General features: G+C 36.7%; 2 protein-coding genes and 1 long non-coding RNA gene across 4 annotated transcripts; 1 reads left to right on the forward strand and 2 right to left on the reverse strand.

The window, feature by feature from the left end:
* Positions 1-650: 650 nt before the first annotated feature.
* Positions 651-12,130, reverse strand: hck (HCK proto-oncogene, Src family tyrosine kinase). The gene is made up of 13 exons (XM_059527503.1): positions 11,988-12,130; positions 9,066-9,190; positions 8,430-8,466; positions 7,880-7,976; positions 7,679-7,774; positions 6,621-6,724; positions 6,315-6,461; positions 6,007-6,159; positions 4,779-4,961; positions 4,619-4,695; positions 3,492-3,645; positions 3,229-3,360; positions 651-1,377 (listed from the first exon to the last, which is right to left on the reverse strand). The coding sequence occupies exons 2-13, from the start codon at positions 9,180-9,182 to the stop codon at positions 1,175-1,177; spliced, it is 1,500 nt and encodes a 499-aa protein (XP_059383486.1). The 5' UTR covers positions 9,183-9,190; positions 11,988-12,130; the 3' UTR covers positions 651-1,174.
* On the forward strand, positions 4,956-5,568 carry LOC132118030 (uncharacterized). Its single transcript, XR_009425875.1, has 2 exons — positions 4,956-5,075; positions 5,283-5,568. It is a non-coding gene; the product is annotated as an uncharacterized LOC132118030 (long non-coding RNA).
* A 932-nt stretch (positions 12,131-13,062) lies between the features above and the next one.
* Positions 13,063-22,877, reverse strand: LOC132118027 (RBBP8 N-terminal-like protein). 2 transcript variants are annotated; one of them, XM_059527502.1, is made up of 15 exons: positions 22,657-22,876; positions 20,176-20,280; positions 18,738-18,780; positions 18,548-18,643; positions 18,236-18,348; positions 17,824-17,899; positions 17,371-17,543; positions 17,146-17,198; positions 16,988-17,049; positions 15,857-16,562; positions 14,937-15,063; positions 14,825-14,859; positions 14,636-14,729; positions 14,463-14,541; positions 13,063-14,361 (listed from the first exon to the last, which is right to left on the reverse strand). In XM_059527502.1, the coding sequence occupies exons 2-14, from the start codon at positions 20,240-20,242 to the stop codon at positions 14,465-14,467; spliced, it is 1,722 nt and encodes a 573-aa protein (XP_059383485.1). In that variant the 5' UTR covers positions 20,243-20,280; positions 22,657-22,876; the 3' UTR covers positions 13,063-14,361; positions 14,463-14,464. The 2 variants fall into 2 exon arrangements, with proteins under 2 accessions (XP_059383485.1, XP_059383484.1); XM_059527501.1 differs by lacking the exons at positions 13,063-14,361; positions 14,463-14,541 and having other exon boundaries at positions 14,545-14,729; positions 20,176-20,276; positions 22,657-22,877.
* Positions 22,878-23,923: the final 1,046 nt, after the last annotated feature.

A 23,923-nucleotide genomic window follows, 5' to 3' on the forward strand; every position in this document is an offset into this window, starting at 1 on the left:
GAGATCTGAAAAAGGGAAGCATAAACTTACAAATTCATAAAATAACAATACACAGAGACTCAAAGAGAAAAATTCATAACTACCTTAGGTACAGATGCTATTTTTTCTGAAATGTTTGGAGCAATGGTTTAAATGTGTTTTTTTTTTGTTTGTTTTTTTACTGAGCAAATACATGCATATACATTTCCTAATCCACAATAACTTCTTTGAAACCTAATGTAGGTTGAATTTTTAGAAATTATCTTTTCTTAAAGGGGTCCTATTATGTTTCACTTTTTCAACTTTAGTTAGTCTGTAATGTTGCTGTTTGAGCGTGAAAAAGATCTGCAGAGTTACAAAGCTCAAAGTCCACTTCAAAAGGAGATATTTTATTTAACAGAAATCACTTTTCAAAAATCTACAACGAACGACTCATTTGGACTACATCAAATATTTTCTGGGATTTCTGATATCACAAATATTGACAATTGGGCCAAGACCTGGCTGAGATGTACTAGAGAAGGCACCGAGTGTTATCACTATGTCGGAGACACGCTAGCTTTCCCAAGGCACATTTTGTATTTCAAAAGGAGGGCCTTCATTTGATACAGGAACTATCAAGCCTTCATGCCAGACTGGGGAGAGAGGTGTTGTTATAATGTGAAATATATGAAAAATAATGTGTTTTTTGAACAACCTCGTATGAGAGCCTGTTCTAATACACCACCAAAACAAAATCAAGACTTTGTAAAGGAGCATAATAGGACCCCTTTAAGCAATCAAAGCTACAATTTATTTTATTGCTCTATGTGTACTCTCAATTAAAATACACACACATATGATTAGCTCTAAAATACATCCGTCATCATCAGGTTTTTACAAATAAATCAGAAAAGCTATAACATGAAAAAATATTATTTCTCACATTTTATATTAAAATTTTATATTAAAACCTTATATAACTACTGTTGTGCAACATTCAGTGTAAGGCAAAGGGCTTTGCATGATAGGAATAAAACTTTGAAATTGTATTAATTTACATATCATTAAATAACACACTGTAACCTTTCGCATTTAATCTCACTACATATGTATAAAGTCAACAGGTTTGGCATGGATAAGTTGCATATGTGTACATTTCTTCCTGATCAAGATCAAGGTCATGTCTAAATGTGTGTGTGTGTGTGTGTGTGTCTCAAGGCTGTTGCTGATACTGGCTCTCTGTGGCAGTGTAAAAGTCCTCCAGTATACTCTGCAGGTACTCAAAGGTGGGCCTGTCCTCTGGCTTGTTCTTCCAGCACTCCAGCATGATGTCATAGAGCTCTTGAGGACAGGAGTCCAGACGCTGCATACGGTAACCTCTCTCCAGAGCACGGATCACCTCGGGATTTGTCATACCTAAACACACCATAAACACAGAGTTTCTAGCATCAGCTCTCACCATACATTAGTTGTGGGTAATTCTGAAATCTGGAAACTCTGCAATTTGATCTTAACAATTCAGGATTTTTTAAAATTTTTATTTAAGGTTATTGTTGAAATTTCAAGAAATCGTATTTTCTCACTTCATACTCTAAGACCATAGCAAGCTAGTATTACTGCACCTGATATGATGATACAGCCTGAAACCTACTTCTGTTTGAACCAGGTGGTGAAAAATTATTTGATTCCCTCAAATATTATGACAGGAAAAACAAACTATTATTATAAAAATAAAAAAATTCACAGTACAAGAGGGCTGAAGAGAGATTTTCTTAATGATGATTATGAAAAGATGCTATTCAATTGAAAAACAAAGATAAAAAAATGCACTGTAAAACTATGAAAGGAAATGTATTAAATAGACTACCGTTATTTACCTTTAAATATAGTATTGTTACCGTTATAAAAGTTTGAGGTTGGAAAGGAATTCAACAAAGATGCATTAAATTGATTTCTATTTCATATTCATTTTCTATTCATTAAATAATACTGACAAATATTATATTTCACAATATTACTGTTTATAATATATTTGCTCGAAAATCTTTCAAAATTTTACCAACCCCAAACTTTTTAACAGTTATTGTATTTATTTATATTATATTTATGCATTTAGCAGACCCTTTTATCCAAAATGACTTACAGTACATTTAGGCTAACAGTTTTTACCTAACATGTATTCCCTGGGAATCGAACCCACAACCTTGCACTGCTAAAGTAATGCTCTACCACTTGAGCCACAGGAACACATTATTACTGACTAAGTTATGTGAAACCAAGCCAACCAAGAAGAACTGAAACAGTTACTGGACTCTGTTATTGCTAGTAGTTAATTCTAAGACATTTTTGTTGGTTTATTTGATGCGTTTTTTAATGGGTCATGATGGGCCTTTGTTATTTTATTTTGTACTGTTGTTTGAGGTAAACTAATAATGTTCTCAAGATTTTTGCATCAAAAACACCAAAATTTAGAATAATAGGCTATTTTCTGTTCTGTTTTTGACCTTCCTCATCAGAACACTCTGTATGGCTGACTCTTTTTTTATAATTCAAGACTGGTCATAATTTTTATTTTTATTCAGTTATGAAAAGGTAGACTGGTCTTATTTGTATTGGAAAAGTAAGACTGATTCCCCTCCGTCAACTACTGGTTGGTCAAACTAGTTCTTAAGACAAAGTCTTAACATGGTGTTTATGTCACTGGCCCCAGGTTCTTACTGATGTGGTCTAAATTTTCATTAAAAATAGAGTTAATCAAATAAAGTTTATCTTTTGGTTTCCACGTAGACCTGCATTTGCAGCTTTTGTCATTTTCTTACTATATTAATCGGTGGGCGGGGCTAAACAGGCAGTGAGGTCGAAGAAGGCATTGATGATCTTCCGCAGAGGCGGTGCTTATCCACGCTATTACATCATAGAGTGGTACATTCCACAAGCTGTAATTTGGGCAGACTGCCTTCAATATTAGCTGTTTTTAGACTTATGAGAAAGTTTGAGTTCTGAAACTTACAGGATGTATTTATAGTACTATGACCGCTTATGTCAAAAGATCAAGGGAATTTATGTTTCTCGGTTCATGGTTTCTCAGTTCATGGTTTCTCAGCCCTTTACTGATTTTCACAAAGTTAAGTTTTATCTACACTTATAGTTAAATAAAGTTTATAGTTTCATTTACTGTCAAGATACAAAACCAAGTAGGCACAAATGGCACAGATTCCAGAGAATTACCTTTTTGCATATTCACAGTGCACTGTGGTGACCACTAACCTGGATACGGTGTGCGCCCATAGCTAATGATTTCAGTTAGCAGAATGCCAAAGGACCAAACATCTGATTTAATGGTGAAGGAACCATAGTTTATGGCCTCTGGAGCGGTCCATTTTATGGGGAACTTTGCACCTTAGGTCACAAAAGAAAAATTAACATGACTTCCTCTGACCATAACCTGTAAACAAACATGCATGTATCCAGTTTACCAACTTCATTTAACTTGGTTTCTCAAAACTATTGTTGGTGCATATCCCACTAACCTTCTCTGGCAGTGTATTCGTTGTCCTCTATGATACGGGCCAGTCCGAAATCAGCAATCTTACACACTAAACTCTTGTTGACCAGGATGTTGGCAGCACGAAGGTCTCTATGAATGTAGTTTCTCTGCTCAATGTAAGCCATGCCTTCTGCTATCTGAAGTCAGAGAAAAAAAGAATGATTTAGTTACGTTTAATGATGTGCTTACACGGGGTTCGTGTCACTGAGAGCAAAAGGTGCGATAAGCTATAATGGTGTGTGTGTGTGGATCCTCTTATCAGTGAAGGCAGATTCACATCTGTCCTGTTAAGTGCTTGCACTTCTCTTCCTCTTTTCAATTCATGATCGCACCCTTTTTTTTGCAACTGCCACACACATACGTATCCAAAATCCTCACTTGAATCAAACATGTCATATTTAACTAATATTTCCTAATATATCTTTTTGTATAACTTCATTATTACCTGATTCTGAATGTATATTGGTGGTCCAAAATTTGTTATAATGATTTTATGTTTTGAAAGAAGTTTCTTATGCTCACTAAGCATCTTATGCTCAGCTGCGTTTATTTGAACAAAACTACAGTACAATTTTAATAATGTGAATATTCTCACAATTTCAAATAGCTGTTGTCTGTCTGAGTATAATTTATTCTTGTGATGGCAAAGCTGAATTTTCAACTTCATAAATCCAGTCTTCAGTGTCACATGATCCTTCAGAGATCATTCTAGTATGCTCAAGAAACATGTATTATAAGTTGAAAACAGTTTCATAGCTTAATGGTTTTCTATAAATGCAGTCTTTGTTAGTATAAGAGACTTCTTTTTAAAAATTTGAATTATTTACTTCTGATTTTAAAGAATCGCTTGCACAACAGAGAACAAACTGGTATTATCTTGGATTAACAGTGACAGTAAATTAAAGGAATTGATTGTCATGTTAATGGCGGATTCAACCCTCTCTCTCACACACACACCTCTGTACACAAATGTTACTGTCTGTCGGTTATCACATTTGAATATTAAAATCTACAAAGGCAAACCTGTCGTCCACATCAAGGGAACGCATGACTCTATATGTAAGAGGAAAGCACATGAACTGAACAAATGAGATCTTCAAATCGCCTCACCTGTGCTGAGAAGTCAATCAGTTTGGGCAGCTGGACACGATTCCCTTCATCGCTTTTAATGAAGTCCAGTAAACTGCCTGTTAAACACAGGCACACAAACAGATATATAACAGAAATATAAAGCCATGCTCTGCACAGTGGAGTCTGGAGTCACACACACCTTTCTCCATGAACTCTGTAATGATGTATATGGGCTCCTCTTTGGTGACCACAGCATTGAGACGGACCAGTTTGTCGTGCTGCAGGGATTTCATTAAGTTGGCCTCCATGAGGAAAGCTTCCACAGACATAGTGCCAGGCTTCATAGTCTTCACGGCCACTTTTGTGTGCTTGTTGTATGTTGCTGAGAAGCAAACAGAGATGAGTTAAGCTGGAATTCTTCATTTTCTTAATTTCCCTGCCCAAAGCGTGACAGGACCTGAAAAACTGCTGGGTTTCAGATTGGGTTCAAGATCAGGTCAGTTTTTTAGGTTCAGCTTCAGGTTTGTGTTTTTTCAGCTTTATAATTACTGAAAAGCTTAAAAAAGTTGTGCGCATCCCATAAATCCGTAAAACCTTGTTGGTCTTGAGCAGTTCAACTGTTTGCTGTTCTTCTGAAAAACCCTCCGGCTCCTGTGCATTCTTTGGTTTTGAACCCTTCCAACAGTGACTGTATGTTTTTGAGATCCACATTTTCACACTGAGGACAACTAAGGGAATCATACACCGCTATTACAAAACGGGAAAACATTTACTGATGCTCCAGAAAGCAAAACAATGCATTAAGAGCCAGGGGATGTAAACTTTTGAACAGAACGATGATGATATGTAAATTCCTTTAATTTTGTTTAACGATCATATTTTTTAATTTAGTACTGCACTTTAAAAGCTCCATAAATACTTACATGTTTCCCAGAAGACAAAATAAGGACAATTTACACTGATCATCCAATTAAAAAAGTGTACACCCCCCCCCCCCCCCCCATCTCTTCAGTGCATTGTGTGGCCTTCTTGAGCACCAGTACATTTTCACCTTTTGCAATAGTTATGCAGGAGTCCCTCAGTGTTAAAAGATGGATTTCAAAATCATACAGTCAGTGTTGGAAAGGGTTCAAATATGCAGAAGATGCTGGAAAACCAAAGAATGTGCAGGAGCTGGAGGATTTTTCTGAAGAACGGCAGGCAGTTTAACTGTTCAGGACTAAAAGGGACTTGTTATATATTACTTGGCATATTAATATAAGATGTTAGTTCACTGGCATTTTGCTGCTAATATATGGACAGAGTTCTGTATTTTACCCTGGACAAATCTTTCAGATTCTACTAAAAAAACCAGTCTGCTGCACAGCACCAATTTTTGGAGTAAGCAGACACATGAGAAATACATATTATAGTCTTTCTTGTCTTACCCATCCAGACCTCTCCAAACTGGCCTGCTCCCAGACGTTTGTCCAGTTTGAGGGACTCACGTGGGATCTCCCAAGCATCTTTTTCCCAAGGTTTCTGAGGTTTGGGACTCAGACAGGGAACAGTGAGAGATTGGCACAACCCGTCGCTCTGCTCTGTAGATGCAAATTCATAAAGTTTGTTATAAACCAGCCAGTCACTGTAAACCAGCTGAGTAAACAACCCTTCATGACAAAGGTTGTTAAAGATCAAATATGTATATTATTCAGTGAAATGTGTCCAGATATTAGCATTTTTGTATTGTACTTACTCTTGTAGTGGCTGACCAGATCCTGCAGGGTGCTGAAGGTGTTACGAGGAGAAATATAGAAACCGCCATTATCCAGCGTGCGGATCTTATAATGCTTCACAGTGTCTCCTGTTCGGTCGCAGTCTCTGACAGACAGAGAGTAGCTTCCTGAAGGGGAGATACAGATGTTTTTAAGGGCAGATAAGGATCTGGTAGACGTGTAGCTGAAGTAAAAATGTTACCGCTGTAAGAAAATAACACTGCTAATGCTTCAGTATTACATTCCTTGCATAAAACCCTTCAGCGTTAACACTGTGCTGAACGTACCCTGGGTGGTTTCACTGTCTCTGATCATAAAAGATCCTATTTTGTTTCCAGATGCCAGCAGCTGTCTCTCTGCATCCTTTCTGCTGACACCTTTAAAAAACCACCTGTAGACATATACATGAATAGATAAAAAATTAAATGAAAATACCATAAACGTTTAAAAGTTTATTGTGCTCAGTAAGGCTGTTTATTTGATCGAAAAATACAGTAATATTGAGAAATTGTGAATTTCCTATTTTAATATATTTTAAAATGTAATTTATTTCTGTGTTGCCAATTTGGTGAAACATTTCTTAATATTATCAATGTTGAAAACAGCCGAATATTTTTGTGGAAACTGTAAAACGTATCTTTTTTCAGAGTTCTTTAAAGTTCAAAAGAAAAGCATTTAGTTGAAATATTTTGTAACATTTTAACTCTTTACTCTCACTTTGATCAATGTAACGTTATTATATTATATTATATTATATTATATTATATTATATTATATTATATTATATTATATTATATTATATTATATTATATTATATTATATTATATTATATTATATTATATTATATTATATTATATTATATTATATTATACAAACTTATTATTATATGTGAGCCTGGACTACAAAACCAGTCATAAGTGTTTAAAAAAAAAATGTAATAAAGCTTTTCATTGATGGTTTGTTAGGATAGGACAATGTCTGGCTGAGATACGACTATTAAAAAATCTAGAATCTGAGGGTGCAAAAAAAATCTAAATTTTGAGAAAATCGTCTTTAAAGTTGTCCAAAATGAAGTTCTTAGCAATGCATATTATCAAAAATTAGGTTTTGACAATTTACGGTAGGAGTATCTTCATGGAACACGATCTTTACTTAATATCCTAATAATTTTGGCATAAAGAAATCCATACTTTTGATCCATACATTTATGTGTTTTTGGCTATTGCTACAAACATACCCATGTTACTTATGACTGGTTTTGTGATCCAGGATCCCATATTATAAACAACCTTTACTGTGACATCAAGGGCACCACTACAAATGTACACAAACTCTATTTACTCACTCTTCAGTTTCCAGAGTATCCTTGGCAACATAGTTACTGGGGATGAAGCCCTCCTGACCAGTGCTAAGAGATGCTGCTTTCCACCATTCACCTGACCTAAACACATCAATCAATCAGTCAATCAATCGATCTATCAATCAGTCAAATAAGTGAGATGTGAGTGCATGTTAAATCCTCATTCAGAATGACAGGTTTACTTACTCCACAAGGATTTTGAGTCTGTCTCCTTTCTTGAAGCCCAGGTCACCTTCATGCATAGCTTCATAGTCATACAGAGCTATGGCAATGTTCTCTGAAGCTAAAAGCAAAAGGAATCTTTGGTGTGAAAGAGCTGTAATCACACATTCACTATGGTTCTGAGTATAACAGACTGGTGTCACACAATAACAACATATGTGGTGAGTTTAGCACGATTCCAACAGGTTGCCACGGTTTTAAAGGGATTAAGGTTGAGAATTAATAGCAGGTTTATGCACTGCCTGTGCAGCAGCACACACTGAGGTTGAATGAAATGCATGTGGAAAGCAGTGTACTACCTGCATCGCCACTTAACCTCAAAACAAGCTACTTTTTCATGTTTATGACACATTTAACACCACATCACTGAATGTTTTACTCTTGCTAATGTCACGAGGTCTACCGTATAAGTGGAAAAGTGTATTTTTTTAGCATTTCAGTGTTTTACAAAACGCAAACATTCTGAACGAGACATCCTACCAATTTACTAGAAACCAAAGAGAATTTCACTTACTCTCTGGCCCAGGAGCTGGGTTGGACGAACTTCTGCTCTGTAGATGGTAGAAGAGGTGCAGTATTTAAAACAGCGAACTAGACATTTCAGTTCTCTTTTCTGAGCACAAAAACAGACCTCTCTGAGGCAGTCTTTCAAATAGAGGATATCTGTTTAAATAAATAAGTATTTCAAGCTCTTTTGAAGGTCATTATGTAAATCAGGTAGCAGCAGCTAAAAGCACAAGCACAGAGCGGTGTTGATACTGTTAACTATTAAAAATGATGTTTTCAGTCATTGGAATAAAGCTGAACTGAAATAAAACATTGTATTAGATGATAAGCATGAGAAATGTTAAATTAAGTCAATCTAAAGAGAAGTATTAAAATAATAATAACAATAATAATAACAACATTTAAAAATAACTAACACCTGGACAAAATTCAAATTCAAATTATATATAATATTTTTATCAATATATGCATAGTCAAGAGATGATCATACAGCTGAGACTACTCTGTCTCTCAGACTTAGAGAAGTACATTATTTGAATCACAAAATGTGCTGAAACAGCCAGTTCTGTTGGTTTAGCACAACTCAGCACTTTTCAGTATGGAATAACCCTGAAAAGATGTCTTCCAAAACGCTTCTACTTACAGCTTTTGAGCCTGTCGTTGGGTCTTTGGTGTAATGTGCTGTCTGGTTGCGATTGTCATCGCTGCCCATTGATTTACCAACAGGATCCTGCTCCGGCTTGGTCCCCACACAGCCCATGTTGAGGCCTGAAGAGTTAACAACAGAAGACACTAATGCAGGTTGTTCCTATACATTTCAAAATAGAACAGCATTTCCAGTGTAGAAAATATGCAAAACATGGGCTGTTCTGAGTTCCCACTAAACAACGGTTATTTTTACTGATCAAAAAGCATGAATGGAACAGATTATGATGTTTGTAATATGCCATATATAACTTTTTTGGCCTACTGTACAAAAAGATAAGTGGTAAGTTGATACATCTGATTGGAATTTCCCATATTATGAGTAAGCCATATATAAACATGATTTCAAAATCATCGTAAGCCTTTGTAGATTGTAGAGACACTTGGTGCCATTGGTTGCTACAGTCGCTGTATGACTCTTTTGGGAAACGTAACCTTGACCTGTTAATGTAGTGAAAGTCAAAATAACCGGTTTCTCTTACTGACTTCCACGTTGTAGGCTGCAGTTCTCTCTCGCCTGTGGTTTTGTCATTAACTCACTCACACATGCACATGCGGAAGCTGCTCAGTGGAAACTGTGGTTGGTTAAGGCCTAATGTTCAAAGTTGATTCAAATCAGCTAGCCTTTACACCCTAACACTTTTCTGAGAACGTAGCAGAAATTAATCAACCAAAACGTAAAGAACACCCTCCCATCAAAAATAGATTCCAACTTGGTGGATTGTTGGATGAAAAAACAAACTTTTGAATGAGAGGTGAGCGGACACCACATGTTTCTGAGCTCTTGGGCCTCTGTGTGGCTATCACTTAAGAACGAAGGACCTTCGACTCAAATCTTGGCGTGATAATGCACTACAGGTTCATGTTTCATTACATGCTTGATAATTAACATATTCATTCTTAATCTGGACGTGCATGACCCTACACAAAACCACAACCAAAACACCAAATTTCATATCAATTGTCAGTCTGTTTGTTCTGAAGATAACCAAGATAAAGAAGTAAATTGTAGAAACGTCATTGGAGAGTCTATCAGCTGAACGCTGAATCGTAATTTAAGAACTGCTAAAGTTGCGTCCTTTAGTAGATGCAATGAGTTTGAGAAATATGTGGCGCATTAAAAACTTGTTTCCTGTAGCTTGTTCACCCATGTTCTGCTTTCTCTTTATCTGAAGTTGTTTCGAATGCCGAAGTCTTACTGTGCTGACTTTAACGGGATCAGGTCCATTGTAAAAAACAAGTGCACTCAATTTTATTAAATGTACACTTGTAGTATACTTCAAATCTTCAAAGTATATTTTAAATAAACCGTGCTTGAAAATAATATATTACTGCAGTAAAGTCTACTGAAGAGAGAGTACTCTTATGACAATGCTTCCTTTAGAAAAGTGCACTCTGTAATCATGTTACATTTTTAACATTATAAATGATAGATGTTAATGTTTTACTCATGTTTCATAAATGCTTGACAGTACTTCAACCATAATTTAAAGATAATAGAATTATGAAATTGCACACACTATAAAGACTTAAGCCCTATTTATGTGGTTCAAAAAAGTTCAGCTAATAGCATTTAATATACATTCGGACATTCGACTGTAAATAACACGCTGATGTCCGAAAACATAACGACATTGTGACCTGTATTTTTCTTTTTTTACAAGTACTCTATAATGAAATGTATACTAAAGTAGTTCTTTTCACGGGGGAGTTGATGTTCAGCTCTCTTCTTAACCTGCTTAATTGCTGGTTTGATCACAGGTACATTTCCTTCTTCCGAATCCGATAACTGATCATACCCGGAGGATATTTTCAGATTTGCCTTTCGACAGTGCCTCCCATCCCACCCAAAGATTATTTTGTCCCTCAAAGCCCCAGAGCTGAGAGGAACCACATCCACTTTTCCCACAGGAGTGCAGGGAGACTCAGATCTACAGCTCTTTTCATTTGACCAGACATGCAAATGTGAGATGTGTCAGTTCCACCTTCCTTTTCAGTACTCTCTTATTGTTATTTGTTTTCTTTCCCAGAACCGGAGAGTTACGAACTGTCAGAAAACACCAAAGCTGATTGACTTCAGCAGGCCAACAGCCAATAGAGAGACGTGAAAGATTACTGTAAAGAATGTTTTAGAGTGTCCTTTTACATGAGGAGATGGATTCTCTGAGGAGGAAGAGAGATATTTAAATGTGTCCTCTGATATTATGTTCTGTAGAACTATAGAACTAAACCATGGAAGTATCAGTATCAGTAACTAAAGTTAAAGCATGATATTATTTCCCAGAAACATGCGGGTTCCTCAAACACATGACTGTGTTTAAAAAAGAAAAAAAAAGATAAAGGGGTAACCTATTGGATTTAACACAGTGTCATCCTTTAGAAATGAATAATAATAATAAAACAATTCAGCAGTAGAATAAACAGTTAGGCCTAAATCGTGTGATGAAATATGGGTCTGATTAAGTCATTTTCGCCCCTTATCATTATTAATAAGCTATTAACATAGAAGAGACCAGATTCTAGTTTACAGAGAAAAGACAAAAACAAGCCGGAAAACTATAAAAAGTAGCTTATGACAAAAACATATTAAGTAGACATATTAAAATAATTTTAAATGTTAATATTAGGGCTACTATTTAAGTAAGGTTGATAGGAAACCTCGTTTTAATAAACTAACATCGAAAATCAGCTGTAGGGTCTGAATCAATTTAAGTCCTAATCGTTCATTTTTATATAAATTTAAAAAAAGAAAAGAAACAAAACCTAACTAAATAGGCTAATAACTGTAAGGAGATAGCCTACGTAAAATAAATAAATAAATAAATAATAATAATAATACAAATATTTTAAGCGAACTCACCACTTAAATTGTAATCCAGAAGAAAAGTATCTTTCTTTATTGACAAAATGTCGCTAGTTAACCGAGATGCAGAAATGTTGAAGCCGCTTCACACCGGCTCCTCCATCACACTGATGAGCTTCTGAGAGACTTCTGAAACTGTCACGCTCTACTGTCCAAGAGGAAGTCAAGGGCCGTGCTTCAAAAACTGCTGAGACGCCTTCCTAGGCAACAGTTTAGAACACCAGGCACTCTCCGAGTCAGCTCAGCTCATACATACACTCTGAACCCATCCAATTCATAACGAGCGGGTAATGGCAAAAAATACAAATCAATCAATCGAGCTCTTATAACGCTTAAAATGTTGTCTAGGTAGGGAGCCGAGTAAGTATTGAGACACTCTGAAGTCAGAGGAAATCTGTCACAAATATTCCGCTTGAATATCCGCATGCCCTTTTCACGCAATAGTCTTCGCAAAATACTGTAAAACCAGGGTATTTTGTGTGAAGGTTGCAAAAAAAATAGCTGTTTAAAACCTTTTGCAATGTCACCACTTCTGAGAGATGGAGAGAGGGAGGGAGGGAGAGAGAGAGACAACGTTCAGTCAAACAATCATTGAAATTTTGATAAATGATAAGAGCGATTTCAAATAAAAGTGATGGCATAGTTAAAATAAATGGGAAAAATGTAACAAAAAAAATAAAAATGAAGGCAGATTTATATAAGATTATCTTGAGAACAGATTAGAAGAGCGAGCTGAGTGTATCTATAGTGCATAACCACAGACAGAAACACAGATGTATTCCTGGATTGGAAACAGACAAACAGTTGGTCTGGCCTCACAGTTAAACAAGGACAGAATAATCCTCTATCAGATGATGAGATTAAACGCCCTCTTCTTTTGAAAGAGACAGAGAAAGAGAAACATAATAAACAGGCAAATATAATCTACCTCTTATTTAAAACAGCTTCATCCTTGATGTGCAAATACTAAGAAATCGGACAGCTAGGAATATTAAACAAAAAATATGTGTATGGATCAAATAAAACATTCCTATTAAAAAAAAAATTAGAAAACAAAGTCAGGTGTGATCTGTTGATGCAAGGGTTTTAATTAAGATTTCTACCTTTGTACTTTAAACTCATACACCTTTGTTCAGTATACAAAATTAAGCAGGTCGAGTGTTATGGTGATTGGCATATTCAAGAGAAAATTCTGAATTGTTCCAACGACACTTGATTTACGAAAATGATTTACGCTCTTCCTGCAACAACGCAGGTGTTTCCCACATCCTAAACCACTACGGGTGATCGTTCACAAAGTTTGACCACAGCCATCAGTTTATGCAAGGCTCTTATAATTGAATGTAATTCGATATTTGTAGTTGAGGAACTAACGATACAGAGTATTTTAGTATTAGATAATCTCCAAATGATCACTTAAAACCATCTAAAAATAGTGCAAAGGAAAGGTTTACAGCTAATTTGAAACGACGGCACAGAAAGTTCCAAAAAGTATACCTTTTTCATCAAAGTTTTACCCTTCCTCCTTTTGCAGCTGCAAGTGGAAAATTCACTATTACAAAATATATGCTTGACATCTCAAAAAAACCAAAAGGGGAAGCTGATGGTTTTTCTTTTTTCTTCACATCTGCAAGAAGCAGGCTGTAGTGCTCAGACAGAGACAAAACTAGACGAGATGCGACCCCTTTTACATGATAGAGAGAATGAACATACAGTAAACTGAGAGCCGACATGACAATGTTCACAACACAAGACAGCAAGCAATTATATGTACTCATGCTATATGTGCTTATTAATAACCTGTGATGTTACAAAAGAAAGTGAAACAGAGGAAATTAAAACATATCTAGCTGATAAGTTTATTAACAGTTAAAACTTCCTGTTTTTGCTACAGCTAAAGATTGCTGGGAAATTGACTCAATGAATGAATGATGCATTTATATAGCGCTTTATTGTGTATTGCTGTATACTCAAAGTGCTTTACAATCATGTGTGTTGGGAGGGGGTTGGGGAGGGATTATGGTCTCTTCTCAACCACCACCAGTGGATTATCCAGTGGATTTAATACTTCATTCATAATCAATGAAGTAACCAATTCATCCAGCACAAATTTACCCATGTACAGTATAACGATATAGCTGCACATGCTACTAATAAATCTTATTTAATTCCAGTCTGGACTGCATTATGTATTCTCTCTTTGATACATGAGAATTATGTTGACAGAGATGAAGCTGAAGTCTAGTGTTGGTTTTTCTGGAAAACTAAAGCGAACACCAGAGATTGGAACTTGGAAACTGGCAGCGAAGGGTGGAAGGAAAAATGGGTGTGTGCATAACCACAGCAACTAGATCATAGCTGAATCCATTGCCTGTATATATAAAAAAACATATACATATATATATATGAAGAAAAACATTTGTGAAAATACTTAAAGCCAATTAACGTAAAACAGAGATAAATAAATGAGACCTTCATCCTTGCTCCGAGTCTACATTTTTTCCCCGGTTCAGACGAATTTTCTTCTCCTTTACTGAGCACTGGGAAAAAGCTAAGATACAACAATAAAAGTTACATAATTTAGAAGATGCTTAATGTATTAGTTGAATAAAGAATAAATAAATGATTAGAATATGATCTCTTACCATCAGTATCCTGCCCAAGTCTTTTTCTGCTTGTTTCAAGGTTTTTGTTCTCTTTCTCCTCTTGCTCCATTGGTCTGCTGCCATGATCAGACAACTTCACCACCAGCCACAACAAAGCAGAAGTTAGAGCTGATCTCATAAATGTGTTTGAAATTAAATCACATAACATAAATTCAGTGCTAAGATTACCTGTACTCCTGATTTAAGCGTCTCCATTACCACAACTGTAAGGCAAAACAGTCCAGTTCAACATAGCACAATCCAAATAAACCTAAACCAACCAACAAGAGTGAAGCTTTACCTGGTTGCAGGGAAATGGTTAGCGGTGGGATTTTCTTCTTCTCTGAGCTGACAGACGTTTCAGCTGCTGGAGATGTTTCACCTTCCTTTACCTCTTCCAGTTCCTGATGTGTTTCCTGTGCTTCCTCCTGTTGGGTAATGTGAACCGAAGATCATAGGCCATTTAATTTTACTCATAAATACAATTTTGTACAGAGTTTGTTGCTAAAACATGAATTCATTCATTTTAGGTCAGTCGTAGCCACTCATCTATATATGACTCTCTATTATAGATCAGTGGTCATAACCTTGTTGTGCTAATTTGCTCTTTTATTTAAATTGTGGCCACAATGTAACTACGTTAAATGAAGGAACGAAACAATACAACATGGCCTTGATTTTACAAAACCACAATATCATTTTTTTTCTATATGCCCAGGCCTTCGTAAACAGGAACAATGCAAACACAAAGAAACATTAGTATGCAGTATACAAAACAAAGACAAAGCTGAAACTTTTCCATGTCAAAGAGCAAGGACTGCATTATATTGTATTAGCTCATAACTTTTTTTTTCTACACTGGTAGGCTACCATGGTAGCCTGCTTTAATGAAAGCAAACTAAAGAAAGGGAAAAGTTTAATTTGTTGTTTTATGGTAGTTTAGCCGAGTATTTCTTAACCAAGCTAGCATTAAGCTAAGCAGTTAGCTCACAAAGTGAAAACTAACTGAAAGCATTAAAAAAAGAAAATGTTTAACTTGTGTATTTTTAGCTTAAATGGTATACTATGATACGCAGTTTATAAGTATAATTAACATATTTTCATGATAGTAATTTTAATAAGATTTTCTGTTCAGGTATTAACAAGGTACACTCATTAAAACTGTCTAAACCAAAGGAATGTCTTTAATGAGGAGATATTTCAGCATTATTTGAAGTTTACCTGTGTATTATTGTCTGGTGTTTGCTGGTCACTTTGAGAGCTTGATGGGCTTTGAGATGACGATGAAAGTGTAGCAGGTGGTGAGGAAGATGAAGACGAAGATACATAACTCTGTAAGTGTGTTTTCTCTTTCTCTTTGCTTTTTGAACGGCCCGACTCAGACAGGTCTAACGGTGCTTCCTCTTCATCCTCTCTCAGATTCTCTCCAAAAACCCTCTCTGGCTGCACTGCTGAAGGCTTCCACTGGGGCGGCGCTGTAACAGCTTCTGTCACTCTATTTTCTCTACTCTCTGCATGCTCTGACAGGTTTCTGCGGGACCAGGGCCTCAGACCGCTAGGTGTTGGGCCATGTGTGCGAGACTGGTGGCCACTGCTTGGTGGGACCAGTTTAGGGAAACGCAGTATGTTTGAGCTGGGAATTGGGGTCTGGCTTGGGTGAACGGCTATCCCGCTACCAACACCAGAGCCGCCAGCCGCTACCGTTACCCAGTCAGTAGATTCTGAGAGCGACCACGGGATAGACAAGCGACCGGTCTTGATCGGAAGTGGTCGAAAGGGGACGGGGGTGTGGATTTGTTGCCGGCTGCTACGTTCCTCAGAGCCAACAGAAGAAAAAATAGGATTGTTCTTCAGTAGTCTAAGAGGGGATGGAAGAGAAGGAGACAAAGGGGACTGTCTGTGCTCAACCGAGTCCACGCTGGAAGGTCTGTGGATGTATGAGGGGAATAATTAAGACGCATCACCTTAAAGGAGACATATTATGCCCCTTTTTAAAATATGTTATATATAAAAAATATAAAATATGTCCCCAGAATATGTTTGTGATGTTTAAGCTGAAAATACCCCACAGACCATTTATAATATAATTTCCACTCAAATGCCTATTTTGAGTGGAAGCAGAAACACGCTGTTTTCGTGCATGTATCTTCAAAAGAAAAAGAGCTGCTGCTCCCCGCCCCCTTATCCAGAATAGAACAGTGTCTTTACAGCTCGTAACTCAAACACTCTGCTAAAAACATCTGTTTGGTTTTGGTTATCATGTAAATAGCACGGAAATCATGCGTTTGAAACCATATTAGTTTAAACTACTGATATACGGTTTTCTGAGCACACACAAAATGGCTGTCTCACCTTTTTTCAGCACCGTGGTCTGTGCCCCATCTTGAGATGGGCAACACGGGCTTATTCGACTCCTGAAAGAGAGAAACACAAATTTCAGCAAACAATGAAACAAGATTTACCATAAAACAACCAATTTCAAAAGAGAGCAAAAACAAATTATATCTTACAAATGAAAACACCCTGCCCCAGCTTTGCATAAGTTTGTGTTCAGAAGCTTTTTCTGTAAAGGATAAAGAACATTATTTATAAAATAGTAATAATAATCAGATGTGACAAGCTAAGATATAGTCAAGATATTCAGTAGAGGTAAAGTAAAATCTATAATCTATGATCATCTAAAGTATTATCAGAATAAAAGAGCATTGGTTGTCAGAAATTCTTCCGTAACTTACCCAGGCTGTGTGTTGGGCTGTGTTTGACAGATGCTGCAGGCACAGTGGCGTCCCCTGGTGGAGTCTGGCTGGACTTCAGCCCTGAGGCCAGTAAAGTCACAGCAGCCACGGCCGAGTCCGGTGACACCTTGACCTCTGGGGTGATTGCATCTTCTGAATGACCGTTCTGCTGACTGAAAGGGGAAGCAGGGAGTTTATTTACACGTCTATTATATACAATACATTGTACCAGTCTGTTAAACGGCTCTGACCACAAGTGACTAACATCGAGCGAAAGATATTTTAACAAAATTTGGTGCAGACCACAGTATGTTGGCTAGTGCTGCGTGGTTACAGGTACAGTAAATCGGATCGTGCCACTAAATGATAGGATCAGGACTTGCAAATGAGACACAACAGGAAACACTTGCACAAATATGGCAAGGAAGCATGATGAGGAAACTGGCCACTTACTTTGATGGATCCCTCAAGCCCTTCAGCTCCTCTCTTAGTCTGTTGTTTTCTTTCTTTAGTGCATTCATCTCACTCACTGCAGCAGTAAACAAGAATATCACTATGATTTGTATTTTATTTTAAGAAATTAATACTTTTGATCAATTTATGGATCCTTGCTTGATAAAAGTAAATAAAAACATAACATTATAAAATAGATAAAAGGTATTTCAAACAGTACTGTTTACTGTATTTAAAAAAAATAATGTATTTTTTTCCGTCTTTTATTTTTATTTTTATGTCACTAGGATATTACAGCAGCAACATAGCATGTGTGTAAAACCTGATTAGATTAGTGACATCTCAAAAGAAATCTTTTTGTGATTTTTGCATAGAACAAATCAACATTTTTAAGGCTCTATTTACAGCTCACCCATTAGAGAGATGTGCTGCAGACTCTGGAGCTGGGAGTTTTCATACTCCTGTTGCCTTTTTTTAGCCACATCCTGAGTGACTGTACACCTGTCACACAACCCGGCCCGCAACCTGAGGATCGACAGACACATCCAGTGTGGGCAGTGGTGCACGAGATCACATTTAAGAATGACTCTCTCTCTCTCTCTCTCTCTCTCTCTCTCTCTCTCTCTCTCTTTCTCTCTCTCTCTCACACACACACAACACACACACACACACACACACACACACACACACACACACACACACACACACACACACACACACACACCTGTTCTCCAGCTGTTTGATGTTCTCAGTAAGAATCCGATGCTGTTCTTTCATCTGCTGGTTCCTGTTGTAAAGTTCTTCCATGCGCTTTGCATCGCTACAACAGAATGCCCATAAACCATTATTGAAGTAGATTTCAATTATGATGTCAGTTATGTTTTTAGCTTGAAAAATATGGCATTCACACTCACATATTCTTTTTATTTGTCAGCTCCAGTACTTTCTCTTGCCATCCTGTAGAAAGAGAGAACACAGTGAATCTGGACAGCTGGAGTGTGAAGCATTAGATGGCACATAGGAAAGAAGTGACAGCTCTTATGAGTTAACTTTAAAGAAAAAGTCATAATTAAGACATTTTATCTTTAAACTGTTGTTTTCGAACAAAATACAAGTTAACATGCAGTTTATTACTACTTCACAAGTTTGATTGACTGGAGGTGTGTGGATTACTGTGATGTTTTTCTCAGCTGTTTGGACTCTCATTCTGACGGCACCCGTTCACTGCAGAGGATCCATTGCTGAGCAAGTGATGAAATGTTACATTTCTCCATATTTGTTCTAATGAAGAAACAAACTCATCTACATCTTGGAATGCCTCAAGTTGAGTACATTTTCAGCTCATTTTTTTGGTCAACTATTCCTTAAAATATCAAGTTCAGGCTTATTTATGCTGACATTTTTGGGTGCTTTATGAAACATTAATGTCAGTCACGATGTAATGCCACAGTGTTGAATCCACCCCACCTTTATTCATTAAACTATCGCCTTTTGTGTTCAGGAAAAAAGACAAAAGTCTAAAAGGCTTGGAATGACATGATGGTTGACTATGTCTTGTATACACTTTTTTCTGAAAATTCCTGTCATTTGCACATAAACTGATCACCACGTATAAGCTACTACTAAATATTGTAGAAACTTAATTTTCTATAAAGTTGCTTTGCAATGTTTTGTATCGTAAAAAGCGCTATACAAATAAACTTGAATTAAATAATGTCAGATTTATACTCAAAATGCTCCTAATTTAAGTGTTTGTGAGTTCATAACATTGTTTTATTGATTTAATTTTTTTCTATTGCTTGGTTGGAACAGCAGCTACACTATTTATGTCTCTATTTGTTTATCTGTTTCTGCCACATCCCATGGTAACTAGAAATTACACATGCATCAGTCTGGATCCAGCCCTAACAAAGACCTGAGATGACCGAACACCTGAGAAGAGATGATGCCAACCTCTCAGAAGACCTCAGATGATGCCAACCCTGAAACAACATAAACTACCAAATTTTGATTGCAACAATAGGTCCAACATCCATTTATGAAGCAAAACTCACACAGAAGTCACTTTCAAACCAAGCAGGTTTCTGTTTGTCAATGCGGCAAATTCATGTGACCAAGAGAAAAATCTGAATGGGGATTTTTTTTTTTTTGCCCTCAAGCGAAACTCCTGAGCTTGCAGATTCCTATTTGAAATGACTGGATTTCATCTGATAAATTTTGTTGAGCAAGAGTAAATGTGACCAATAGTTATCTATTTGTTTTTACTGTTCATAGTTATTACTGGTCATTGGTTTGAGAAGATGCCTATTGGCAAAATCTCAAAAAAAAAAAAAAAATATTGGCTGGTCTTACCCTCTAACTCGTGTTCATGCACTTCCCGCAGTTTCTGCAGGAGTTCAGGAAAGCTCTCCAGAGCCATGCTAGTGTTCCTTCACACTTGCCTCTTCACTCGTCTTCCTTTGAATAAGGATAGGAAGGAATAATAAAAGGAAAACATTAAAAAATAAATATTTGTTAAATCAATGCATGGTTAGGGTACAATTGCTGCCAGATCATGTTTTGCTGTTGCCCTGGCAATAATACCTGTTAAAATTCGAGCTTACATTTCTACACTCATATATACCAAGGCTATTAAAACCTGCTCTTGCCAAACTGGTTCTGCAAGTTGTACACCGCAGGCCTAACTTTATTTGTGTATGCATGCATGACTGTGTGTAGAAGAGAGAAGGAGAGAGTAAGAAATAAGGAGAGACGGAATTACCACAACATGATTGTGATAGCATCTAAAAACAAACAGGATAAGGAAGTTTATTTATAACCCTTGTAATACGCAGATAGCTTACAAATGGGTTTCAATTTGACACATACAACATTAACATCTAAATAAGACAACGTTCAGCTTATCTTACCCGGCCTGTGCTATCTACAAATGTCTACTCCTACACCTCATAAATGACTGCCTTAAAGATCTTTGAAACTAAATTCCAGATGATCTCCATGGTTGATGTAAAGCCCTAGACGCAATGGCCAATGTTTAATTGAAATGCACTGAACTGTGAATGTATTTCATATACACATTACCATTTAAAAGTTTATGGACTTCTTTTTTTTTTTTTTTTTTTTTAAGAAATTTATACTTTTCTTCAGCAAAGAACCATTGAATTGATCAAAAGTGACAGCAAATCAGTATATCAGAATGATGTATGAAGAATCATGTGACACTGAAAACTGTGTCAGTAATGATGCGGAAAATTCAGCTTTTCATCCCAAAAATAAAATACATTGTAAAATAGATTAAAATAGATAAACAGTTCTTTTAAATTGTAATAATATTTCACAATATTAGTTTTTTTTTTTTTTTGTAGTTCTGACCAAATAAATGTAGCCTTGGTGAACACGACCCCATACTTTTGTACAGTAGAGAGCATAACTTCTCTTAAAACTGATGGGACACAAACACACTTTCTAGTAAAACAGGGTGTTTCACTTAAATGCAAAGTAGGAACTGTATAACAACATCTGAATACATTATAATGACTCATTATATTTTTTAACCCCATCTGCATGACTTCTGCCTGTAAACATACAACAAGTCACTGAGGGCTCTTGGGAGGGTGTGGTTACCCCCACCCCCCCACCCGCCCCAATCTTTTTTTGCATTTTGATCTGAGTGCTTTTCGCATGCTCCTTCGCTCTCTCTGCATGTCGGGATACGTTAAATAACAGTTTTGAACGTTACAGCTGCGGGAGCAAGAGGGAACCTGTCTTTCAGAACTGCAACTTCACTTTTCACACACGTCTACACACACACACACACAAACCAATGTTTTAAACACACTCCTTTGAACTGACTTTTTGCAAAAATGATAACTAACAATTTAGAATATACCAGTACATAGGTACACATCTGACCTCTGACTCTCAGTACCTTTGACATTTGGGGTCAGAGGTCATTCACAGTGTCACTAAATAATTGGGAGATTATATTTAATGTATACTGTAATTGATCTACAAATACTACTGATCTACTGTATCTACTGATACTAAATCAGTCAGTTAAGTCAACCCCGATGGAGAAGTGGAGTCTTTGAACAGGCCTGTGGCATACTATTATTTATTAATATACATGAGGAAGTATGCTTCTGAGATAGATTGGTGGATCAGGTCTGACATTGCGCAATCTCTGCCTATGATTTTGCCAGGGTTTTGTTTTTTGTTGGCAGTTGACGGATGTTTGTGTTTTACATGTTTCAGTTTAATACCTGTTATATTACCAAGGGCAGGACAATCTAAATATGAGAGAGATGAGAGACAAAGATGTGAGCGAGTGATAGAGAGAGAGAGAGAGAGAGAGAGAGAGAGAGAGACAGAGAGACGAGAGAGGGAGAGGAAGTTGCAAACAAATGTTAAACTTTGAGAATCTGTAATGAGTTTATGATACAATATCAATGCACTCAATCTTATCAGTATTCAATTATTACTTTTAAATTGTTTTTTAATGATTATCATATCAAAAAAATGGTTGTGATTATTTAATATTCTAAATATTTTAATTCATATAAAGAGAGAAACTTAGTAAACAATAATTTTATTACTTAAAATAGTCATGTGAACGGAAAATGCTAATTCATATCACTGATCAAATAGAAAAACATAACACGTCGCCCCACCCAACTGAAATAGCTTAAATAATAAGTGATTGTGTTTTTGTATGTATGATGTGTTGCGTTATTGATGACTGATCACATCATGCAACAGTTCAGTAAACAAACACCAAAACACATAATATCTTGTCAATACAGTGTGTTCAGGAGAAACGAGCAGTCCACTCACCCTGTGCCACCTTGTGGACGTCAATCACGTCACCTGCCAATCACGCGATGCTGTCGGCCTCCTCGTCAAGTCAGTGTCACCCGGAGCCCCCCAGAGAGCCAAATCAATATCACATTGAAAACTAATGGGAATGAGAACGAAATAGAGAGGAAAGATTAAAAAAGAGTTACATACAGTACGCCCTGTGCTCCTCTCCTCCTCCTGCTCTCCAAGCAGCCCCTCCTTCTTCTCTCCACTGACGAGGAAAACAGGTTTGAGCAGTTCCTTGCCGCTGCACACAAACACCAGTTCTGCCCTGGATAAACCGGTCCTGCTGAAATCCCACTAAACCTGCCCAGCCACAAAGAAAAAAAAATCCTCAGAAGGATATAGAGAAGCTTTAGACACACAAAGCCTCTTTATTATGCTTTGATTTGCTCTTTTAATCTCAATGAACTAGCGATGCATTTATTCAACTTTGTTGCTGTAACATGGGAAAGTTTTTATTAGCATTTATTTACTACATACTAAATAAAGAGGAGGAAAATTTGTCTTTTTAAACCCTCATATTTCATGATAATAAATCATCATACTGAATGATCTGTATTAAGTCATATGTCACTTTGCAAAAACCATGCCATCAAAATGACAGTCTTGAAGCAGCATTGGAGCTTTCCTCTGATCTCCACACCTGAGAACCTCCTAACAAGGTGACTCCTGTCCTACTGTGCACCCATAGGTAAATGATCCATGGTTTTACTATAGTAACTACTGTAAAAACAATGATATACTGTATGGTGTAAATGAAAAACAACCTCACGTTTAACTATGGTTTTACTACATTAATCATGGCTAATAAATGGTATTTGTAGCAAAACCATATTAATCAGATATTTGTAATCACTCTATTGTGGTTACACGTTCTTATGACGTTGCTGTCACTCGCAAGTTTTTAAAGGAACACTCCACTTAAAAAAAAAAAAAATAGGCTCATTTTCCAACTCCCCTAGAGTTAAACAGTTGTTTTTTTACCATTTTCGAATCCATTCAGCCAATCTCTGGGTCTGGCGGTAGCACTTTTAGCTTAGCTTAGCATAGATCATTGAATCTGATTAGACCATTAGCATCTCGTGTACTAAGACCGATGGAAAACGAAAAGTTGCCATGGGTGCAACAGGAGCAATGATATTATGCAGTGCCTGAAAATAGTCCCCTGCAACTCTGTTGTTGCTGCAACTACACAAAATCGCTGGTATTATCACTGCACTTGCTGCACCCATGGTACGAC

Source organism: Carassius carassius, chromosome 37 (genome assembly GCF_963082965.1).
Source record: "Carassius carassius chromosome 37, fCarCar2.1, whole genome shotgun sequence".
NCBI classification, from domain to species: Eukaryota; Metazoa; Chordata; class Actinopteri; order Cypriniformes; family Cyprinidae; genus Carassius; species Carassius carassius.

What these genes read in the sequence shown, in the direction of transcription:
- hck (XM_059527503.1), bottom strand. Translation starts at nt 9,182, where the DNA reads ATGGGCTGTGTGGGGACCAAGCCGGAGCAGGATCCTGTTGGTAAATCA. An exon ending in CCCAGCTCCTGGGCCAGAGA is followed by an intron (nt 7,977 to 8,429) that starts GTAAGTGAAATT and finishes TTTTGCTTTTAG; the next exon opens with CTTCAGAGAACATTGCCATA. An exon ending in AGACAGTGAAACCACCCAGG is followed by an intron (nt 6,462 to 6,620) that starts GTACGTTCAGCA and finishes TCTCCCCTTCAG; the next exon opens with GAAGCTACTCTCTGTCTGTC.
- LOC132118027 (XM_059527502.1), bottom strand. Translation starts at nt 20,242, where the DNA reads ATGGCTCTGGAGAGCTTTCCTGAACTCCTGCAGAAACTGCGGGAAGTG. An exon ending in GGGGCAGGGTGTTTTCATTT is followed by an intron (nt 17,050 to 17,145) that starts GTAAGATATAAT and finishes TCTCTCTTTCAG; the next exon opens with GAGTCGAATAAGCCCGTGTT. An exon ending in AACCATTTCCCTGCAACCAG is followed by an intron (nt 14,860 to 14,936) that starts GTAAAGCTTCAC and finishes TTTGCCTTACAG; the next exon opens with TTGTGGTAATGGAGACGCTT.